At 45.8% G+C, this 22349-nt stretch overlaps 1 protein-coding gene across 2 annotated transcripts; it reads right to left on the bottom strand.

Annotated features, from left to right (window-relative positions):
- Window positions 1-2787: 2787 nt before the first annotated feature.
- On the bottom strand, window positions 2788-22238 carry CISD2 (CDGSH iron sulfur domain 2). Of its 2 annotated transcripts, none has more exons than XM_069978390.1 (3): window positions 22029-22238; window positions 5060-5274; window positions 2788-3190 (listed from the first exon to the last, which is right to left on the bottom strand). In XM_069978390.1, exons 1-3 carry the CDS (start codon window positions 22066-22068, stop codon window positions 3101-3103), a joined length of 345 nt encoding a protein of 114 aa, XP_069834491.1. In that variant the 5' UTR covers window positions 22069-22238; the 3' UTR covers window positions 2788-3100. The 2 variants fall into 2 exon arrangements, with proteins under 2 accessions (XP_069834491.1, XP_069834490.1); XM_069978389.1 differs by lacking the exon at window positions 22029-22238 and adding an exon at window positions 8480-8665.
- Window positions 22239-22349: the final 111 nt, after the last annotated feature.

The following is a 22349-nucleotide window of genomic DNA, read 5'->3' as shown; positions in this document are numbered from 1 at the left end:
ACAGACCTTTTGCTGTTTGCAAAAATATAAATTTTAGCAACATTATTAACTTTTTTGGACTTGCTTTATTAGTATATAGAGCTTGGGAGATGAGTAAAAGGTAGCCCAAGCATTATTTTCAGCTTTAAATGGCCTTTCAATACAGATAGTGAGGCCCAGGCACCCTCAAGGTCAATCTGATGAGGCCCAGACATTGCCTTGGTCTGTTGGATGAGGCTCCAAAAGAAAAAGTTTGAGAAGCACTGCCCTAGAGGTCTATTACATGCAGTCATTAGATTGCTAACACTGGTCAGTCAATGCTATGCCATTGGGTAGCACTGATCAGTGTTATCTGCAATTTTCTCATAGAGTCTGCCCGAGGCGGGACTACAGCACAGACGGAAGCGATAACAACGCAGGAGCCATGACTAATTGAGAGTGAGAGAGACACTGCCCACATGCAGCGATTTGCATACGGCACAGGAAGGAATATAACTACATTTTCGGGGAGACTGAGGCAACAGGAAACTAGCAGTTTACATGGTAGGAACCGCTGCAGCATACTTTATAACATCTTAATTGTAACTTATAACACTAAACTGTCATGACTGGATCCCTTAAAAAAATGGCACTCTGTCATTAAAGGAGAAGTCCAGCAAAAAATATTAAAGTACTGAATTGCCCCCCAAAAGTTATACAAATCACCAATATACACTTATTACGGGAAATGCTTATAAAGTGCTTTTTTCCCTGCACTTACTACTGTATCAAGGCTTCACTTCCTGGATAAAATGGTGATGTCACTTCCTGGATAACATGGTGATGTCACGACCCGACTCAAAGAGCTGTGGGGGCTGTGGCTGCTGGAGAGGATGATGGCAGAAGGATGCTCAGTGTCCCTCCAGTGCCCTGTGTCCCTCAGTGTCCCCCTGCCATCCTCCTCTCCAGCAGCCACAGCCCGCACAGCTCTGAGAGTCGGGTCGTGACATTACCATTTTATCCAGGAAGTGACATCACCATGTTATCCAGGAAGTGAAGCCTTGATGCAGTAGTAAGTGCAGGGAAAAAAGCACTTTAAGTGCATTTCCTGTAATAAGTGTATATTGGTGATTTGTATAACTTTTGGGGGGAAATACAATACTTTAATAAAAAATTTTTGCCGGACTTCTCCTTTAACACCAAAACAGGTCTCTGAGCTTTACAGGCAGTTCTTTCCTTCTCATGGTTTGGTTTTAGCTCTAATATGCATTGTCAGCTGTTAAGACTCTATATAGACAGGAATGTGTCTTTCTGAAACATGTCCATCGACTCGGATATAGAATGGAGTGTCCTAAAAGCTTCTATAGGTATTACGGGGGAGATTTATCAAACATGGTGTAAAGTAAAACTGGCTCAGTTGCCCCTAGCAACCAATCAGATTCCACCTTGCTAGGGGCAACTGAGCCAGTTTCACTTTACACCATGTTTGATAAATCTCCTCCTATGTGTACATATTCAAATATACTTGTTCATGAAGTGTGTTTTTCATAAAAAGCAAATCTCATTTTTATGAGTACACTCTATATCGTTACGCTTTTACTCTAAAGAACACACTGGAAACCCATAAGAATTTCAGTCTGGGGCTTACTTTATTTTTACATCTTGAAGCTACAAGATTAAAAAGAAGTGACAATTTACATAATAGAAACAACAAACTATAACTACATTTAGTGCAAGGTGACGATTACTTATGTAGCAGAATTCAACCCAATTTTATGGACACTCCATTAAAGCTGGTCCGAATAAACCAGGTAATGCCAACTTCTGCAGCCAGACAACAACTTCTAGATTCCTGGTAAGGGTGCGTTCATACGTACAGGATCTGCAGCAGATTTGATGGCGCAGATTTGATGGCCCAGAATTGATTTGCTTTGAATCTGCAGCTTCAAATCTGCGGCATCAAATCTGCGGCAGATCCTGTACGTGTGAACGCACCTTAAAACAGGTTCACAGGAGTGTCCACTGCACCGGTGTTAATTGATGTCCTCTGTATTTCACAACAAGGAAGGCACTGCATGTTTTGATTACATACACATAGGATGTAGGAAGTTTGCTGCAGTCTTATGAACAGCTGATCACTAGTGACCATGGTCCACATTATTGTTCCACGCTAAATGGCCTTGCTTTGATACCTATAATATTACTTGCTGCTTTAAAACTACAAGTACCAAAAGCCAAAGGAGGAGATTTATCAAACATGCTGTAAAGTAGAACTGGCTCAGTTGCCCCTAGCAACCAATCAGATTCCACCTTTCATTCCTCACAGAATCTTTGGAAAATGAAAGGCGGAATTTGATTGGTTGCTAGGGGCAACTGAGCCATGTTTACCATGTTTAATAAATCTTCCCCAAAGTTTCTACAGAAACTAACCTAAAACAGAACTAAAAGCAGAAAGAACTACTGTAAACAAACAAGACAGCGATGAGCCACAGAAGAACTAGATCTCTCTTCTTGTCACAAGGCAAGAATGGGTGACACCAGTGGGCATCGGGGGCTGTATATGAGGGCACCTGTCTGCATGGCTTCCAATACCACCTATTCACTATTCTTCAAAACGTGTTGTAACGTGAACAAAGACTGTTTGAGATTTTAGCTCCTTGCTGGAATAATTTGCTGCAAAGTATGTAAAAAAAAAGAGAATCTGGTCACTGTTTACTCTGCACCACCCAGGGATGTCAAACTCAGGCCCTCCAGCTGTTGCAAAACTACAATTCCCATCATGCCTGGACCGCCAAAGCTAACGGTCCAGGCATGATGGGAATTGTAGTTTTGCAACAGCTGGAGGGCCTGAGTTTGACACCTGTGCTATAGACACAGACCTAATTTTTATTTTTTACAACTGCCTGCACTGGGGCACATCTGTCCAAAAATTTGGGTTTATGCCTTTTAGGCAAGGCACCATATGTTATACATATATTTCGTGTAAGGCAAACAATTTTCTATATACAGTCCATCAATTATGGTAATAAGGATCCATGTCTTCCAAGTTGGACACTAAAAGAACTCAGCCTTGAAATTATTTAAGACTACAGTTGTATACTGGACAAGGTCACAATTCCAAATGAATGGCAGATTACATGTGTTATACTTCTTTCTTTTTGAGAATAAGTGGTCCCACGTTGTCTCCAGTTAACTCATTGTGCTTGTTATGGGAGCCATCACAGACTGGAAACTGCAAAGAGGATGAAAAAAAATATATATATATTCTGAATAAAATAGCACAATTTACCCAAAGCATAAAAAAAACTACAAAAAAAAACAAAAACAAACCGCTTGTACCTTCGGATAGCTGTTTTTAATCCAAGATCTGTCCTGGGGTCCGTTCAGCAGGTGATGCAATTATTGTCCTAAAAAAAAAAAAACTTTTAAATTTGCAGCCCTGTGTCAAATTGCCGTGGCCTAGAGTACCCATGCCCTAGGCCTGAACCGCCTCTTCCCCCCCCCCACCGTTAGGAGTGCCCTACTCGGGATTTCTCCAATTAATCACTTGTCTGAACACTGCACATGTGCCTTAACACTCCAGCACATGTGCATTGTTCAGACAAGTGAATAGAAGAAATCCTGCCTGGGGAATTCCTAATGGTGAAGAGGGCAGGGAGAAGAGTCGCAGGCCTAGGGCACAGACACTTTAGGCCACACCAATTTGACACAGGGCTGCAAGTTTAAAAGTTGTTTTTTTTAGGACAATAACTGCATCACCTGCCGAACTGACCCCAGGACAGATCTTGGATTAAAAGCAGCTATCCGAAGGTACACAGAAAATAATGTTTTACTTATCTGTCCAGGCTCCCCTGATGTCCTCCAGCCTAATCCCTGCTCACCGCAGCCACTGCTGCCACATCTAAAGTATTCTCTGAAGTGACAGACTGCTCAGCCAATCACTGGCCGAGGAGGGACAGTGCTGTGGCTAGGGATTGGCTGAGCAGCCTGTCACTGCACAGACTGCTTCAGACTTGCCAGCGGTAGCTGTGGTGAGAACATTATACATAACAATCAGCAAATGATTGGCTGCTCTACTGATCGTTTTCTTTATTACATAGGGCAATATCTTTTCCAAATCAAGGGAGATAAGTGTCAGCTGGACTATTGTTCAGCTGACAGTTATTGAGTTGTTCGGCACCAAGGTTACAGGATCCATAATGAATAAGGAATCCCCACTGGGTGGCAGCCAGAGAGGGGCTCCCTGCCGGGCATTTCTGGTGACCCAGAGCTCACCAGAAGGTGATCGGGGTCACCATTAATGTCCGTCAGGGAGACCCTCTCTGGCTGCCACCCACCGACTTAGAGCGGGTATTTCAGTCATTATGACAGGAATCCCCGCTCTTTACAGTACACCACTACTTACTGCTAGTCCAGAGAAGAAGAGTGGTGATGCTATTGCATCACCACTTAACTCTTCACACTCTGTGGGCAGGCGCTTTGCACCTGACCCACAGAGAGTAAAAATCAGCTGGTGTTACTAGATTGCCATTGGGGTAAGTGACACCTCTATATCCGTTATTGCCACCTTAATGATTTGACTGTGGCATGCAACATGTTCCAGGATTATAACTTCCAGGATCTGATATTTATCCAGTCCTTGCAGTTAGTGCAGGAGCTTGGCTGTCATCTGAGCTCCTCCTCCTGGAATAGAAGACCAGCACCTAAAGCTGTCCTAATAACATATGGGTGATCACTAAGGGGTCGAATGAGTTTTATCTTTGCTAAAAAAACATTTTCAGTTTAGAATTTTTTTCCTCACTGGCACATATACTTATATATGCCCAACTATATTATACATGTACTATATATTCATGTACATTCACCTGGGTACTAATACTACATATAGTTTATAGGGCCCACCTAAGAATTCCCCTAGAACAAACACTAGACTCTGATTTTTGCAGCGGATCCTCTTGCAAACATCAGATGTTCTTTAGGCAATTCTAGGACTTGCCTACATTCTAGGACTAGATTATGCTGTGAGCTACTAGGATGGAGACAAGTAAACACTATTTCATATATATTTTTTTCAATTGGATGACAACATAGCACAGCTTACCGTTTTAGAGCGCCAACAGCGACAGTAAGCAGCTTTGGCAATATGCAGGTCCTCGATATTAATTTCATTCACCACTTTTGGATTTTCCTTTTGGATTTTCAGATTGATCAAACTGTCCTTTTGCTGCTTCTTCTTAAGCAGGAATGGTCGAATTGCAAGGTAGCCCAACAGAGCAAGGACACCCAAGAACGGAAGGAGCCTCAGCCATTCTGAGACTGGAAAAAAAAGATGATTTAGAATGGTAAACTATAGAATGATTGAACCAGGCAAGGAACGGACACAGAGAAAAAATATCATGGAAAAATTTGCATATTTTTGTTTTGGACCAATTCCTTGTTTCAGCTACAGAATTCTTACCAGAATACTAACATGAATCCAACCTAAAGAACATTCAAAACCTAAAAAATCAGAAAGCTGGACACAAACATAATAGCCATGAGCAGTTCATTGCTGAATATACATTCCTATGTAAAATGTATTTGCAGTTTTTGTACGATTGTGTCAACTGGTGTCAGAAAGTTTTTGTAAGTTACTATTTAAAAATCTCAAGTCTTCCAGTAGTTATCAGCTGCTGTATGTCCTGCAGGAAATGTTTTCTTTCCAGTCTGACACAGTGCTCTCTGCTGCCACCTCAGGCCGTGACAGGAACTGTCCAGAGCAGGAGAGGTTTTCTATGGGGATTTGCTCCTGCTCTGGAGAGTTCCTGACATGGACAGAGGTGGCAGCAGAGAGCACTGTGTCAGACTGGAAAGAGTACACCACTTCCTGCAGGACATACAGCAGCTGATAAGTACTGATGTATATAGTCCTGATAAGGTGCAGATAAATATTTGTAACATTTCACTAGGTTTCATTTGTGGTAAAGAAATGGAAGGACTTTTATCATTTAAACGGAAAATGATGTTGATGGTATATAGCACAATTTCCTGCTAAAAATGAAATGGTAGTACATTCTTTAGTCCTCAAGACTACAACAGCCCTATCTTACCAACTCAATGACTCAATACGGTAGATAAATTGAGTGCAGGTCACGGTCATATACTAATCTGGCCGAGGTTTTAGCAATATTATATTAATTTAATCATAGAAAAAGCATGATAGAGGTATTCATCAAATAAAAATATCATCAAGATGAAAATCAGCACATAGGACATTAATTACATACACATATGAATCAAACAATAAAAATTAAAAATTAATAGAAATAAAAAGTCTCTGTGTGATGAACGGTACCGCTGGGTGCCGGCCGGCTGCAAGGTCGTATTGCTTATGCCTTTAGTTGTAAGCCACTACTTCCACTCAAGTCTCAATACAGTTTTGAAGTTGACCTTGGACTTGTAGTCCTTCCAGGTACGTATGTAGACTCGGAATTATAGTCCTTCGAGATACGTGGACTTGTAGTCCTTCTAGATGGGTAGTTGGTACTGGACTTTTGAGTATACAGATATCTTTTAGATTAGTGGTCCTTTTGAGTAACTCTGCACTCAAAAGGACCACTAATTGACTTCCATTATTAAAAAAACGGATCAAAACGCATCCGTTTTTTAACGTACACAAAAGTAGTGTCAGCTATGTTTTTGTGTAAGTTAAAAAAACTGATGCGTTTTGATCGTTTTTTTTTTTTAATATATAATGTAAGTCAATGAAAAAAAAACTGCACACAACTGCATCTTTTTTTTTGCAAAAAAAAAAAAAAAAAAAACGGCTGAAAAAAAAAACATTGCAAAAACGTAGTGTGGACCCGGCCTTAGAAACAAACGTACCGCATCCGCAGCGGATTTTATGCTGAGAATTTGCAGCGAAATCCGATGCCGATCTCTGCCGGTCATTTGACATTGACATCCTGCTGCGACTATGTAAGTGACAGCCCCGTTAACCCCCCCACCGGCCAGTACATACTTTACCTGCACTGGCTTGCTTCGTGGCAGCGCAGGACATCCAGCCGGGAACCCTTGAAGCAAGCCGGAGCGTGGAGCAGGCACATTATGCTCTGGCCTGAGGGGGGTTAAGGGGGCTGTCACTTACATGCTCGCGGATGTCAATCCTGCTGCAAGTATGTAATCTCGTTGAAAATTACCAGCAAGGGATCCGCAGCGGATTTCGCAGCATGAAATCCGCTGTGGATCCAATGTGTGTTTCTACCCTTAGGGGCCTATTCCACGGGAGCCCCATTCGGCCTGATTCAGCCGATTATCGCTCGGTGGAACACAGAGAACGATCAGCCGATGATCGGGTCATCGGCTGATCGTTCATTTAGGTTAAAACCTAAAATCATCGTTTGCCACCGGCGCATCGCTACGGTGGAATAGCGGTGTGCGGGGGCGACCGACGATTCAAGCAGAGCAGCATACATTACCTGCAGGGCTTCTCCTGTGCTCCGTCTTCCTCCCCGGGTCCCGTGTGCAGCAGCAGCAGCTCCGGAGGGGCCTGACTGAGCTGTCAGATGCTCAGCCGATCACTGGCCAGGAACGCAGAGGCCAGTGATTGGCTGAGCGGTCTGACAGCTCAGTCAGGCCGCACCGAAGTTGATGCTACGCCGTGGGACCTGGGGAGAAAGAGGGAGCACAGGAGAAGCCCTGCAAGTAATGTATGCTGCAAGGACATCAGTAACGATGTCCCTGCAGTAGAGATGAGCGAACCTGGAGCATGCTCGAGTCGATCTGAACCCGAACTTTCGGCATTTGAATAGCGGTGGCTGCTGAACTTGGATAAAGCCCTAAGGCTATGTGGAAAACATGGATATAGTCATTGGCTGTGTCCATGTTTTCCAGACAACCTTAGAGCTTTATCCAAGTTCAGCAGCCCCAGCTAATCAAATGCCGAACGTTCGGGTTCGGATCAACTCGAACCCGTATCGCTCATCTCTACCCTGCAGCCCTCGCTAAACGATCATCGGGCTGTGTAATAGGCCCAATAAACGAGCGCCAATCTAGCAGATCGGCACTCGTTTACATCGTTGCTCGGCCCGTGGAATAGGGCCCCTACACTGGAAATTATAACGTTACGCATAGGAGAGGAGAGACGTGCCTACCTATGCACAGATGAATAAACATAAGTAGGAGGCGACATACATGCCGGTGGGCTGCACAGTGCACCGAAGGAGCTGAGGAAGGCCCCCCAGGGCGCGAAACTGACTAATTAGCATATCTGTTTTATATCTAAATACTCAAAAACTGCACCACATTAAAAAAAAAAAAAAAAGACCAGAGCTGGAATGAGCATGTACATATCAGCAGATTCCAATGTAAGAACCAGCAGATAGTTTCCCTTTAATGCAGAATTTCTCAGAGTCCCCATGACCTAGTCCTATACATCAGTAATGCATGGAGCACATGAGAGGACTATAGACCCTACAAGCTTACAGGACCCCCCACTCCAAGTGCACAGGCCTGGCTGAGCCCCGCACGCCCATAGCGTCACCTGTTAACCTGATGAAGCCGGCGATACTATCCGGGACGGGCAGCCTCTTCAGATAGGCGGGAAGCTGCACCTTGATGACCCGCGCCAGGATCTCCAGCACCATGGTCGCTGGTGTGGAGGAGCCGCACGCTGAGGAGGAGGCTTCTCTTCCTGGAGCTGCTCCTGACCCTCCGTGTTCCTCTTCTCGGCCCCTCCCCCGTCTCCCCGCCCCGCAGAGCTGTGAGGGGACGGCTGCGGGTTACTCCTGACTGGAAGCCGGCAGCTAGGAATAACCCGCTTACTCACTGGAAAGTCTGTCACCCTGTGGGCTGAGACAGTGACTAAAAGCCGCAACGCGTGTAGTGAGAGCTATGGACGTCGTGCATACAAGAAACATGGTGAAGGCTTGAGGGGTCTAACCTTCAAGGGCCTAGCCTACAAGAGGGGCTCTGGGGTTCACAGGAGGGCAGGGAGCCACTTTCCAAAATTATAGTTTAAAGGCAGGTGTGAAATTGTTATAGATTTTTGCGCAAAAAATGGTTGCTCTAAAATTGTGCGTATTTTGTCATTTCGTTTTTATGCTTTAATTTTTTCCTCCTTGCGTTTAAAAAAAGTCCGTAGCACTTCGTTTTTTTCACCCACAGACCCACACGAACCCTTATTTTTAGTGCCACCAGTTGTACTAATGGCAGACTTAGGGTACTATTCAGCCGATTATCGCTCCATGTAATAAGTACAACGATCATCGGCTGATCGTTGATATAGGTTTAGACCTATTTTCGTCGGGCGCCGACCGCGCACCGCTACGTGTAATAACGGTGCCCGGCCGGCGACTGACAATATACATTACCTGTCCACATTCCAGGGCTGTTCCTGCAGTCCGCTTCTCCCCGGGTCCTGCGCGCTCTAGCTTTAGAGCGGCCTGTCAGCTGACAGGCTGCTCAGCCAATCACAGGCCGCGGCGGTCCCGGCCTGTGATTGTCTGAGCGGCCTGTCAGCTGATAGGCCACTCTGAGGTTAGAGCGCGTGGGACCTGTGGAGAAGAAGACCGCAGCAGCCCTGGAACGTGGATAGGTAATGTATATAGTTAAGCAAGGGCTGTAAGGACATCGGTAACGATGTCCCTGCAGCCCTTGTTTAACGATTATCAGGCTGTGTAATAGGCCCAGTAAACGAGCACGATCTAGATCGCTGCTCATTTACAGGTATTATCGGGCCCCCATCGGCCCGTGTAATACCACCCTTAATCTTTCCATAAAATATGCAGCGAAAATAGAGAAAAAATATTTGCACAGTGAAATTGAAAATAAAATAAAAAAAATTTTAATTTGAGGGGGTTGTGTTTAGATTGTTTGCCCTATGGTAAAACTGACATGTTATTAATGTACCTTAAGTCAGTACGATTACAACGATAATATAACTTTTATATTATTTGCTGGCTTTTAAAAAATCAAAAACCTTTACAGCTTCACAGCAGATTTCACGCTGTGAGTTCAGCAGTAAAATCTGCTGTGATACTTGCTACTAGGGATGGTCCGAACCGAGTTCGGTTCGGGTTCGCACGAACCCGAACCCTCGGTAATGATTCCCGCTGTCTGCCCGCTCCGTGGAGAGGGTGGATACAGCGGGAGGACCACCTGGAAAACTAGGATACAGCCATAGCCATAGGCTGTTTCCGAGTTTTCCAGGCATTCCTCCCGCTGTATCCGCGGGAATCTGATGCCGAGCGTTTGGGTTCATACGAACCCGAACCTCGGCAGGTTCGGACCATCCCTACTTGGTACCATTATAGTTTAAAGCGACTCTGTACCCACAATCTGCCCCCCCCAAACCACTTGTACCTTCAGATAGCTGCTTTTAATCCAAGATCTGTCCTGGGGTCTGTTCGGCAGGTGATGCAGTTATTGTCCTAAAAAAAAACAACTTTTAAACTTGCAGCCCTGTGCCCAACGGGCGTGGCTTAGAATATCTGTGCCCTAACTTTGCACCACCTCACCATCCCTCCTCCCCACCCTCTTCATCATTAGGAATGCCACTGGAACATTTTCTCCATGCTGAACATTTGCACAGGTGCCTTAACGATCCAGCCCATGTTCCATGCTAACACAGGTAGGGAATAGGAGACAATCTGCTTGGAGCATTCCTAATGATGAGGAGGGTGGGGAGGAGGCACAGAGAGGATGTGCCAGCCTAGTGCTGCGTTTACACGGAACGATAATTCACCCGATCGTACAACTAACGATGTCGGAATTACATTTTTTTTTTTCCATAACGATCAGCATTTAGACCGTACGATAAATCATACGGAAAATTCATTTTGCGATCGCTTAAGCCTATCTCGCACATAGGAAAAATTGGTGAACGACTGTTTACAGGGAACGATATGCGATTTTTTTACGAACGACGATTTTAGAACATGTTGTAAGATCAAAATGAACGATTTCTCGTTCGTCGTTTGATCGCTCGCAACGTTTACACGTACGATTATCGTTCGAATTCGATCGTTATTGTGCGAATTCGCACGATAATCATTCCGTGTAAACGCAGCATAATGCATATACAATCTCGGCCACGCCAGTTGGGCACGGGGCTGCAAGTTTAAAAGTTGTTTTTTAGGACAATAACTGCATCACCTGCCGAACGGACTACAGGACAGATCTTGGTTTTAAAACAGCTATCCAACAGTACAAGCAGTTTGGGGGTGTCAGATTGTGGATACAGAGTCACTGTAAAGCTCAGAATGTAGTGAAAGCCTAGTTTAAAGGAGAAGTCTGGCCAAAATTATTTTTTGATATGTTATTACTTATGGAAAGTTACACAAATTTCTAGTGTACATTAATTATGGGAAATGCACATATAGGGCTATTTCCCTTAATTTAGTAGATCATGGAGTGTTAGAATTCTCTCAGAAACAGTGACGTCACGACGAACGGTGTAATTCCTATGGAGTGTCCAGCAGGGGCGCTCTATATGTAGAAGTCTATGGAACTTCATTGTTTCTATGGGTGTCTATGTAAAGTAATGTAATGTAGTGTACAGTATGCTTTATTTTATGAATACATCTATGGAATACTTTGGGGAGCCTTTGGGGTCCTTGCTCCCCAAAGTATTCCATAAATGAATTCAATCAGTACATTAGAAGGGCACCGAGCAGGGAGGGAGAGACGTCCTGGTGCATCTACCTCCCCCTCCCTCCCTGCTCTGTGCTGCTGCCGCCACAGATACACAGTACTATTCCCCCATCATATGCTCATAGTATGAGCAGATGATGGGGTAATAGTACCAGGGCCGATCACCATCATTGCCGATCCATCATCACCGATCTGCTGCACGCCCGCCGCACTGGACTATATACACTGAACTACTGCTCCCATCATCTGCTCATAATATGAGCAGGTGCTGGGAGCAGTAGCTGGATTATCGCTATCACATGCCTGATGCCGCTGGGCGCAGGGGGAGCCGCTCATCACACAGGAGCGATCATGCCCCCTCCGCTCCCCCCTCCTTCTTCCGTGGTCCGGTAAACTTCCCCCTATTCCACTGCTGACTCCCGCCTGGCTGCCAATCTCCGCTCTCACATACAGGCTCCCGGTGCTTCCTGGCCAGCACATGTGGGAGAGGACGGTCAGTGTGGACACCAGGAAGCACCAAGAGCCTGTATGTGAGAGCGGCGGCCAGGCGGGGAGTCAGCAGTGGGATAGGGGGAAGTTTACCGGACACCGGAAGGAGGAGGGGGGAGCGGAGGGGGCATGATCGCTCCTATGTGATGAGCGGCTCCCCCTGCACCCGGCGGCATCAGGCATGTGATAGCGATAATCCAGCTACTGCTTCCATCACCTGCTCATATTATGAGCAGATGATGGGAGCAGTAGTTCAGTGTATATAGTCCAGTGCAGCGGATCGGCGATGATGGATCGGCCCTGGTACTATTACCCCATCATCTGCTCATACTACGCTGTATAACACCAAAACAGGTTGATAATGTTCCCAAACCAGAGATTGTTGCAGCCAGGGAAAGGAGTGTTCAGCTTAGTTACTTTTGTGAAAACTGCCTCCCCAGCAACTAGGGGGCACTTCACTGGTAAAGCCTGCCACACAGTTTAAGAAGCAGTGTCATAAACTATAATGGTACCATCCCAGTGGATTTCACTACAAGACTTGGTACATGTGAAGACACCCTAAAAGTCCCCATACACCTTATACTTATATCGTCCGTTCGGCCGTTCATATAAGAGATATGGGCTCTCTCAAACAGGCCCTGTCAGATGATGTCGGTGGTGATCGGGGTCGGGTGGGATGGAAAATAAGAATGCCGATCAGCAAGATCGGCGCTTGTTTGCAGTGCCTTTACATGGCATGACAAATTGAAGGGCCCAGGCTGTGCAAACAATCCTTGTATCATTTGTGCAGCCCGGGAATCTGACAGCACAGATATGTATATATCTGTGCGGTAAGTTTAAAGATCACAAGCAGCAGTATATACTTACATCTGCGCTGATTGTGATACGGCATCCAGGTTGTTTATCAGGCCTCGTCTACTCTGGCTGTCAATCATTTTGGAGGAGGAGGGGCCTGATGTTACAGCTGGCGGTTGGGAGCCCTGGATCCTGGATCACAAGCAGCGTGGATATAAGTATACATATGGATATGTATCTTTTATTGTTACCGGCTGCACATAACCCGCTTATACAGGAAGACGTGTATCCGGCGACAATAAATTTTAAAGCTCACTCTAAAGACCCAACCAGCCGATTGATTCTTGGCCATGGGAGCGTTTCTAGCAAAAATTTTGGACGATAATCGGTCCCTGTAAAAGGCCCCTAAGGCTGCTTAATAAATCTTCCCTCTAATCCAGTGAGGCTGAATCTTCGAAACTCCAGCTGTTGCAAAACTACAATTCCTATCATGCCTTGGCAACCATTGTTATGGCCTTGGCTTCCTAGGTGTAATGGGAATTGGAGTTTTGCAACAGCTGGACTGCCTAAGGTTCGCCATAGTGGCAATGTTTGGTCTGTTTCCTGGTGTCTGCGTGGGGCAGCAGCCAATGCCTTTGGGTCCTCTGCTGCCACAGTAATCTCCGCGCTTCCTCAGCACAGAGTGAACTTGTCAGCTACGATTCATGTTCCAAACTGCTGACACTGTTGGGTAGCTGCTATGTCAAGGAGACACATGATACCTCTTATATATCCGGCGGACACCGCCTGAAATTCCGCCTGTCCCATTGATCCAATGGGATTTCTCGTGCGCCTCAGCTCAAAGAATTGAAGGCCGTGGGGGACAAATCAGTAATGTACCTGTCCTGCTCCACCGCAGCTGGTGATTCCCAACAATGATACAACAGGAGTGAACAGATATACTGAGATGTCAGTCACTATAATATACAATTATAAATATTCTACCACATATTCTGAGATGCGCAAGCTTACTGTAAATTGGTTCATCTCTAATTCTAGTACAATGGTGCCTTGGATTACGAGTATAATTCGTTTCGGGACTGTGCTTGTAATCCAAATCCACTCTTATACCAAAGCAAATTTTCCCATAAGAAATAATTGAAATGCAGACAATTGGTTCCACACCCTAAAAAGAAGGATTTTATATTCTGAATTACATGTAAAACAAATGAAACAAACATTTAGAAACAGCTGAATATGTGATATTATAAATTACTGTACAGTATAGCAATCAGCATGTGGAGTATAATGTATAGTAAGTGCATAAACCTGAAAGCACAGCAGCAGTTTGTAGATACAGGATGGAGCTGCAGATCCCCATAATGCAGTAGCGTACAACAGGCTAGAATAGAGAAGCAGGGCTGCTGTCAGAGGTCTGTGTGGTCACATGACAGCGATGAGGAAGGGGTGTGTGCTCAGCATGGACCAATGAGGAAGTGAGAATCGCAGAGCTGTGCAGGAGGACAGTTATAGAAACTTTTCTATAGAGCAGTGTGAATGGCTGAGTGCATTATTGCAGCAGTGTGTATAGCTGAGTGTGAGTGCAGGCACATTAAAACAGCTGTGTGTATAGCTGAGTGTGAGCGCAGGCACATTATAGCAGCAGCAGTGTGTATAGCTGAGTGTAAGTGCAGGCACATTATAGCAGGAATGGAGAGGATAGGAAACACAAGGGCTGACAGAGACTGCAGAAAGCATGAAGGAATGAGCAGGGCAGATGTGGGCACAGTATAGCAGCACTTTCTGTCCGGAGAGAGAGGGGTTACAGCTATGAAGAGATTAAATCCACAGTCCTGTCCCCTGATGCAAGCCCCAGCCTACAGTGGATCTGCTATGATTTGGTAGTTGAGGGAGACTTTTTGGGTCAGAGTACAGTGCTGTAGACCCCGTTATACAGACCATGCCCCTCCTCCACTCCCCCTCCCACCCAGCACAGGAAGCTCTTAAACCAAATTAATGCTCTTAAATTAAGTTACAATTTTGAAAAACTGTGAGCTCTTCTTGCAAAGCGCTCTCAATCCAAGTTACTCTTAAACCAAGGCATCACTGTACTTTACAAAGTAAGCTATTCCTACTTTAAGAAAAAAAAAAAAAAGAATATAGTCATAAAACTAAGGCCACATTCACATCTTCCGTGTTCTGCACATGGACTTGAAATGCCTTTTTGTGATAAGATGTTGGGAGCGGGGGAACAACTGGGAGCACGGTGCATATTCATAGTTTCCTTGCTCCCAGCATTTTACCACAGATGCTGCCTGGGCGGCGGACACTCCGTTACAGGAATACAGAATGTGTGAATGCGGCCTAAATGATTACCCAATTTATGTCACTAGTATCCTCACCCTCCACCTCGGATTGTGCATTTCACAACCCAAGCTTCTTAAAGGGTCACTTTGGTTATAATCTTTTTTTTTTTAAATCAACTGGTTTCAGAAAGTTATATAGATTTGTAATTTACTTTTATTTAAAAATCTCCACTCTTCTAGTACTTATCAGTTGCTGTATGCCCTGCTGGAAGTGGTGTATTCTTTTCAGTCTGACACAGTGATCTTTGCTGCCAGGAACTCTTTCAAGCAGGAAAGGTTTCTATGGGAATTTACTACTCTTTTGGACAGTTCCTGTCTTGGCAGCAGAGAACACTGTGTCAGAGCCAAAGCCATTTCTTTAGCCAAGCTGAAAAAATGAAAAGCTCCAAAACCTAGCTGAAAGATGGTATATATCCATGATGGGAAACTAGATTTTCCATAATGCAATGCTTCTGCCTAATTGGTCCATGATGTAGCAGAGCTGATACCCACATAATACAGCAAAGTGGAGGTAGTAGAGGTTACAAAGTGATGTAGCAGAGTTAAGTCAGTAAAGTAGCAGAGTTGAGTCAGTGAAGTAGCAGAGTTAAGTCTGAAGTAGCAGAGTTGAGTCTGGTATGTGGTGTGGGGGGAGGGTCAGGCAGGGGCAGGCGGATTGCTGCGGGTGGCGGGGGATGGTGTTGGGGGGGGCGGAATGCTGCGAGCGGCGGGGGATGGTGTCAGAAGGGGGCGCATTGCTGCGGGCGACGGGGGGCCGGATCGCTGCGGGCAATGGTGTCAGGGGGGGCTGGATCACTGCAGGCAGCAGGGAATGGTGCCAGGGGGGGGCTGGATCGCATGCTGCAAAAAAAAGCACAGGTCCTAGTGCAGACCCAAATTTGCGTCGGAGATCGCTATCTTCTTTGTAGTGTAGTACAGATCACGTCCCAGTACATATGTACGTTTGTATGAACGGGGCCAATGAAATCTGTTCGCCCTATGTTCTGTCCACAGCTGTGGATAGAACCGCGAATGCGTGCTACAGCCTAAATCTACAATGTAAAGAATTAAACAAACATGGAATGAGAAGGTCTGTCTAAGGGCCCTATTCCACCGTTATTAATTAACGATCTCAAACGACCGCTATTGCGAAAGACCTGAAAACGTTCACTCATTTCCATGGAACGATAATCGTTACTTATGATCGTATTTGCGATAGTTTTTTCTTCGCTATTTCTTCGCTATTGCGTTCGTATCTACTGCGAACGACCGAACATCTTATTCAATGCGACGATTTGCGAACGTTTTACGAATGAGCAACGATAAAAATAGGTCCAGGTCTTATAAAGCGATTAATGATTTCTCGTCCGGTCGTTAATCGTTAACTGCATTTCAACCGAACAATTATCGTTTAGATTCTAACGATTTCACGATAATCTGAACGATAATCGTCCGGTGGACTAGGGCCCTAATCTAATGACTGGTTCTGTACATATACCTGACTATATTTTTGGGGCAGAATCATATGGAATCCACACTACTGCAGCATCTTTCCTAAAAGAAAAAAAATTATAAAACAAATGGAACTATGAAATTGATACTATTCAGTTTGGGTTAAAAATACCAATGGTTAGACAAGGAGTTACTGTTATCATATGGGCTTAAACACAGTTTGCCTTAGGGCTTAAAGGGGTACTCCAGCGGGGGGGGGGGGGGCACTTTTTTCGCTGGGACCGGGGACAAGGTGGCTGAGGGAAAAGACGTCCACTCACCTCCCCGGTTCCAGTGGCGGGTCCCGCATCGCGGCGCTCCGGTGCCCGGCTTCCTGGTGTCTAACGCGGCCCATGACGTCTCAGGTCCGCTCAGCCAGTCAGTGAAGGAGGCGGGATCTCAGCGAACTTGAAACGGATCCCGCCTCCTTCACTGACTGGCTGAGCGGACCTGAGACGTCACGTCTCGGGCCCGCGTCAGACACCAGGAAGCGGCCGGGCACCGGAGCGCCACAATGCGGGGAGGTGAGTGGATGTCTTTTCCCTCTGCCACCTCGTCCCCGGTCCCAGCGAAAAAGTGCCCCCTCCGCTGGAGTACCCCTTTAATGCCATGTTCTGTAAAACATGGAACCTACAGAGGGGTAAGCGGATTGAAAATCTGCTGTCAGAATGTAGAGCCATAGGGCATATCTCTACCACATATTGCAGCGGATTTCACTGCTGAACTCGCAATGTGAAATCCGCTGCAAATTCAATACATGTGAATGCAGCCTTGATGTTAAACCAGCGTAATATAGCTACGTTATGTAGGCTGTATTACCACTGCATGTCCCAACCTGACTGTGGTTCTGATGTCCTGAACTGACAAAGCCCACGGTCAGGCTGGGACTTTTGGCCCTAATATGGACTCAAAAACGCGCACTGTGGAGAATTTATCAATGGTTTATGAATACGTTTTAGTGAAAAATTGTCGCAATTTTTGAGCCATCACTATTTGCTAGAAAATGTTTGACTTCTGTGTTTTATAATAAATTTTGAGAGCACTGCAGAAAAAAATAATGTGTAGCCCTAATATAGACTAAAAACCACACAAGGCGCACTATTTATGTTTCACTATTTCCTTTTGATTATGTTTAACCCCTTAATGCTCTTTGCTGTATATGTACAATGCACTAGCGGTGGAGCTGTGTGAAGCACGCTCACCACTAAGCTCACATCTAGTGTTGAGCAGATCTGTCAAAACATTGCTGAACCCGAGTTCTTTGCGTTCGATTCCCTGCAGCTGCAGAAGTTGGAATGCCGCCCCAGGGAGTCCTGGAAAATAGGGATACAGGCTGTATTCATGTTTTCCTGGTAGCCCTAGGACAGCATGCAACTTCTGTAGCCACAGGGAATCAAACGCTGAGTGTTTGGGTTAGGATAACGTTGCTGAACCTGAATATTTTGACAGATCCTGGTGAATATGGGCTGCTATCACTGTTCCCCACCAATGGCCGACAAGAGTGATCACACTAAAGTTGCTAATTTAACCACTTAAATGCCATGATCAATGGCTCATTGACCTTTTAAGAGAGCGTGCAGTGCCTAATTGGCTCCTTCACAACACGAATGTAGGGCGGCGGTCAGTCACTATGGCAGCTTGGGGCCTTGGATAGGGCTCCATGCCTGCCATAGTAACACTGCTAATACAGTCTGCCTCAGGCAGAAGAGCACAGACCTATTCACTAGAGAATAGTGATCTATGCTGTAACTGTAGGTCTGTACTATGACCTGTTGTTTTTTTTTGCGGCACGGATCACTATTCTCTATTGATTAGGTCTGTTCATGGCAGACAAGAACAGATGTACTTCCATAGTGCTGTCTGTACGGACAACCTATAGAACTTGTGAAAGTCCTTAGGGTGTGTGCACTACCAAATCCGCACGGATCACCCGCGACGAATTCCGCAGCTCGCCCCTGCTCACGGCCGCACTTATTTCCGTCCGTGCCATAGACTCCATTCTATGGTCGAGAGGATTCCGCCGTCCGTCTAAAGAATGAACGAGCTGCGGAATCCGCCATGGGTGATCCGTTTGGATTTCGTAGTGTGCACATACCCTTAGGGTGTAGGTTTTTGCACAAGGCTCCTCAGTAGAGATAAGCGAACCGGAATTGTTTTGCTTTGTACAAAGCAAAACATTTCGGTGCTGATATCCCTCATGATGGCCACTCCATGCAGAGAGGATACTGCCTGGAAAATAGGGGTACAGCTTTGGATGTATCCATGTTTTCCAGGTGGTCTCCAGGCAGTTTCCTCCCTCTGCATGCAGTGGCCAGCCAGAGGTATACGATCACAGATCACTTTTGCTTCGTATGAAGCGAAACAAATGTGGTTCGCAAATCTCTACTCCTGAGGTGCCACACTACTAGGTCAATGTGACGTTCTCCAGTCTTTTCTTCATGTAAAACACATATGGACTATATCATTACCCTACAAATAAAAAAACTAAAACATTTCTATAGGAGCGTGATGTGTGAAAACAGGAACATTTGGGTTATTATTGGTAAAGATGCGTTAATTTACAGAGTAAACAAAGCGCTTATCAGCCGGCTGCCTTTGAATTCCGTGCCACTCTGCTCTGGGTGCTGGGAAAAACTGGATCCAGTCCTGGAAACTGGGAGAAGTTTCCCGAGACTGGATCCAGATTTTTTAGGCAATTGGGGACGAGCGTAAGGGGCCTATTCCACGAGAGCAATAATCGGCCGAATTGGCCCGATTATCGCTCGGTGGAATAGAGAGAACGATCAGCCGATGATCGTGTCATCGGCTGATCGTTTATTTAGGGCCAGGCCTAAAATCATAGGTCCCCCACTGCGCATCGCTATGGTGGAATAGCGGTGCGCGGCGGGCGACCGACGATTTCAGAAGCACCATACATTACCTGGCAGGGCTTCTCCTCCACTCCGTCTTCCTCCCCGGGTCCCGCGGCACAGCATCAGCAGCTCTGGAGCAGCCTCACTGAGCTGTCAGACCGCTCAGCCAATCACAGGCCAGTGATTGGCTGAGCGGTCTGACAGCTCAGTCAGGCCGCACCAGAGTTGATGCTGCGCCGCGGGACTCGGGGAGGAAGACGGAGCAGAGGAGAAGTCCTGCCAGGTAATGTATGCTGCAAGGTCATCGGTAACGATGTCCCTGCAGCCCTTGCTTAACGATCATCGGGCCGTAGAATAGGCCCAGTAAACGAGCGCTAGATCGTTGATGGGGCCCTGCTCGGCCTGTGGAATAGGACCCTAACAGAGGTCAAAGACAGCCAGGTGGTAAGCTGAGCTAACAAAGTGCTTTGCTTAGTTTATACTGTAAATTCGCTCATCTCTAACTATTGGTGATAAATGTAATGAGCTATCATGGATGGAGGAATAAATGGTTGGTTAACCATGCAGTATAGTATACTATAATATATATATATATATATATATATATATATATAGTATACATAAGTAACTCCCGGATTCGCAATATGGTGTACTATCATCATAAATTTTCACTGAATACAAGCAAGGAAAAGAACAGACACAAAGAGTACCCGTACTATTGTGATAAACAAATAAAAAATGGAAAAGATATGGTACTAGCTGTGGTCAGCGCTGTCCCAAAAAGTCCATTGACAGCTTGAAGAAAACAGTAAATCTATTGTATAGCACCAATTATAATACATTTGAGAGTCTCCCGAAACGCGTTATGCCATACAATAAATTTTACAGTTTTTGTCAAGTAATCTGATGGGCTTTTTGGCACAGCGCTGACCACTGCTAGTACCATTTCTATTCCATTTTTGTTTATTACATTGTATGGGCCCCTGCCTGGGAGCATCCTGTCTATTGGTACAGTCAGCTTTTGCAGTCCCTACAGCCCTAAAACTGCGCAAGTAAACTTGGACAAAGGAGGAACCATCTTTTCAAGTACTGATCTTCGATGCACCCCACATCTGAATAGGGGTGACAGGCATAAAGCCCAAGGGGCTAATAGGTGAGCAGAATTGCTTCTACTTTTCTCCCTTGTAATAAACAGGCGCCCGGGCCTTTTTTGTCTGTATTTTTCACATACTACAGTAGATGCCTTCCGCAGACTGCGAGTAAGGTAACATATCAAGTGCTACGGAATCTGCTGGCTCTATACAAATAAATAATATTATAATATACTAATGGTACATGAAATTGCGAATGTATACGGGCACGTACATACGTATACTATACTGTATGATTAACCAACCAAATGGTCTGTTTAGACGGAGCGATTATCGTTCAAATCTGATTTCATTTGAACGATTATCTGCTCGTGTAAACACATCTAATGTTCAAGCGACGAGTGCGAAATCGTTCATCGTGGTCTTCCAACATGTTTTCAAATCGTCGCTGGTCGTTCACTGATAATTCAGATTGCTTTGTCTAAACAGTCTTTCGCAGATTCAGGGGCCTATTCCACAGAGCGATAATCGGCCCGATTATTGCTCCGTGTAATAAATACACGATCAGCCGATGCCAACCGCGCATTGCTACGTGTAATAGCTGTGCGCGGCTGGCGATTTACATTACCTATCCAGGCTGCAGGGCTCCTATTGGGCTTTGCTTCTCTCCGGGCACTCCAGCTTCAGAGCGGCGGTCCCAGCCTGTGATTGGCTGAGCGGCCTGTCAGCTGAGACAGGCCACTCAGCCAATCACAGGCTGGGACCGCCGTGGCCACTGATTGGCTAAGCGGCCTGTCAGCTGAGAGAGGCCACTCAGCCAATCACAGGCTGGGACCGCCGTGGCCACCGATTGGCTAAGCGGCCTGTCAGCTGAGACAGGCTGCTCTGCAGCTGGAGCACATGGGACCCGGGGAGAAGACCGCAAAAGGAGCCCTGCAGCCTGGATAGGTAATGTATACAGTTTAAACAAGGGCTGCAAGGACATCGGTAACGATGTCCATGCAGCCCTTGTTAAACAATAATGGGGACGTGTAATAGGCCCAGTAAACGAGCGCCGATGTAGAAGATCGGCGCTCGTTTACAGTTATCATTCGGCCCCCATCGCCCTGTGTAATAACACCCTCACCCCAGTGTGCGAGATGGTCTTAAGTGATCTTAAAAACGATTTTTTTTCCCAACAATTTATCTCTTTACAATTGAGCGCTTTATCGCTACGTGTAAACGGACCAATGGATTTCTCCATCTATAGTAGATCACTGCATTTATCACTATTAATAACCCATATGTTCCTGTTTTCCACACATATTGCGCTCCCACATCATTTTATTTTTTACTTTATTGTTCAGCGTTTTATTATTTATTTATACGCTACAAATCACTGGCAATTCTCCTCGTACTTTTTTTTCCCCCCATCCAGATAATAAGCGATAGAGCCATAGTTCACATTGCCGTCTCCCTATCCTGCTGCTTCGTGAGGTAGACGGCAGCACGGCTTGTACAGACAGCTACACGTCCTCCCGCCACTTCAGCGTGAGGCGCCATGCCATGGTCGGGGGTAACTGCTGCCGAAACGTCACCTTCATAGGACACGCCCACTCCGTGCCCGCGCCTAGCAACAAAACTCGCGCTCTTCTGGACGTTTCTGTGACGCAGCGTGTACGCGGATTTTTAGTTCCCCGCATGTGTCAGGCTGCGCGCCTCATGTCCCAGCAGCCCCT

This window comes from Dendropsophus ebraccatus, chromosome 7 (assembly GCF_027789765.1).
Source record: "Dendropsophus ebraccatus isolate aDenEbr1 chromosome 7, aDenEbr1.pat, whole genome shotgun sequence".
Lineage (NCBI taxonomy): Eukaryota > Metazoa > Chordata > Amphibia > Anura > Hylidae > Dendropsophus > Dendropsophus ebraccatus.
This window is presented reverse-complemented; position numbering and strand designations above follow the sequence as displayed.

Bases quoted from the DNA above. Each gene is read 5' to 3' on its own strand.
- CISD2 (XM_069978389.1), bottom strand. From the start codon at position 8,582: ATGGTGCTGGAGATCCTGGCGCGGGTCATCAAGGTGCAGCTTCCCGCC. The intron at 5,275-8,479 runs GTGACGCTATGG...TTTTTTTTCCAG, and splicing joins CGGCTTCATCAGGTTAACAG to TCTCAGAATGGCTGAGGCTC. The intron at 3,191-5,059 runs GTAAGCTGTGCT...TCCTCTTTGCAG, and splicing joins GCTGTTGGCGCTCTAAAACG to TTTCCAGTCTGTGATGGCTC.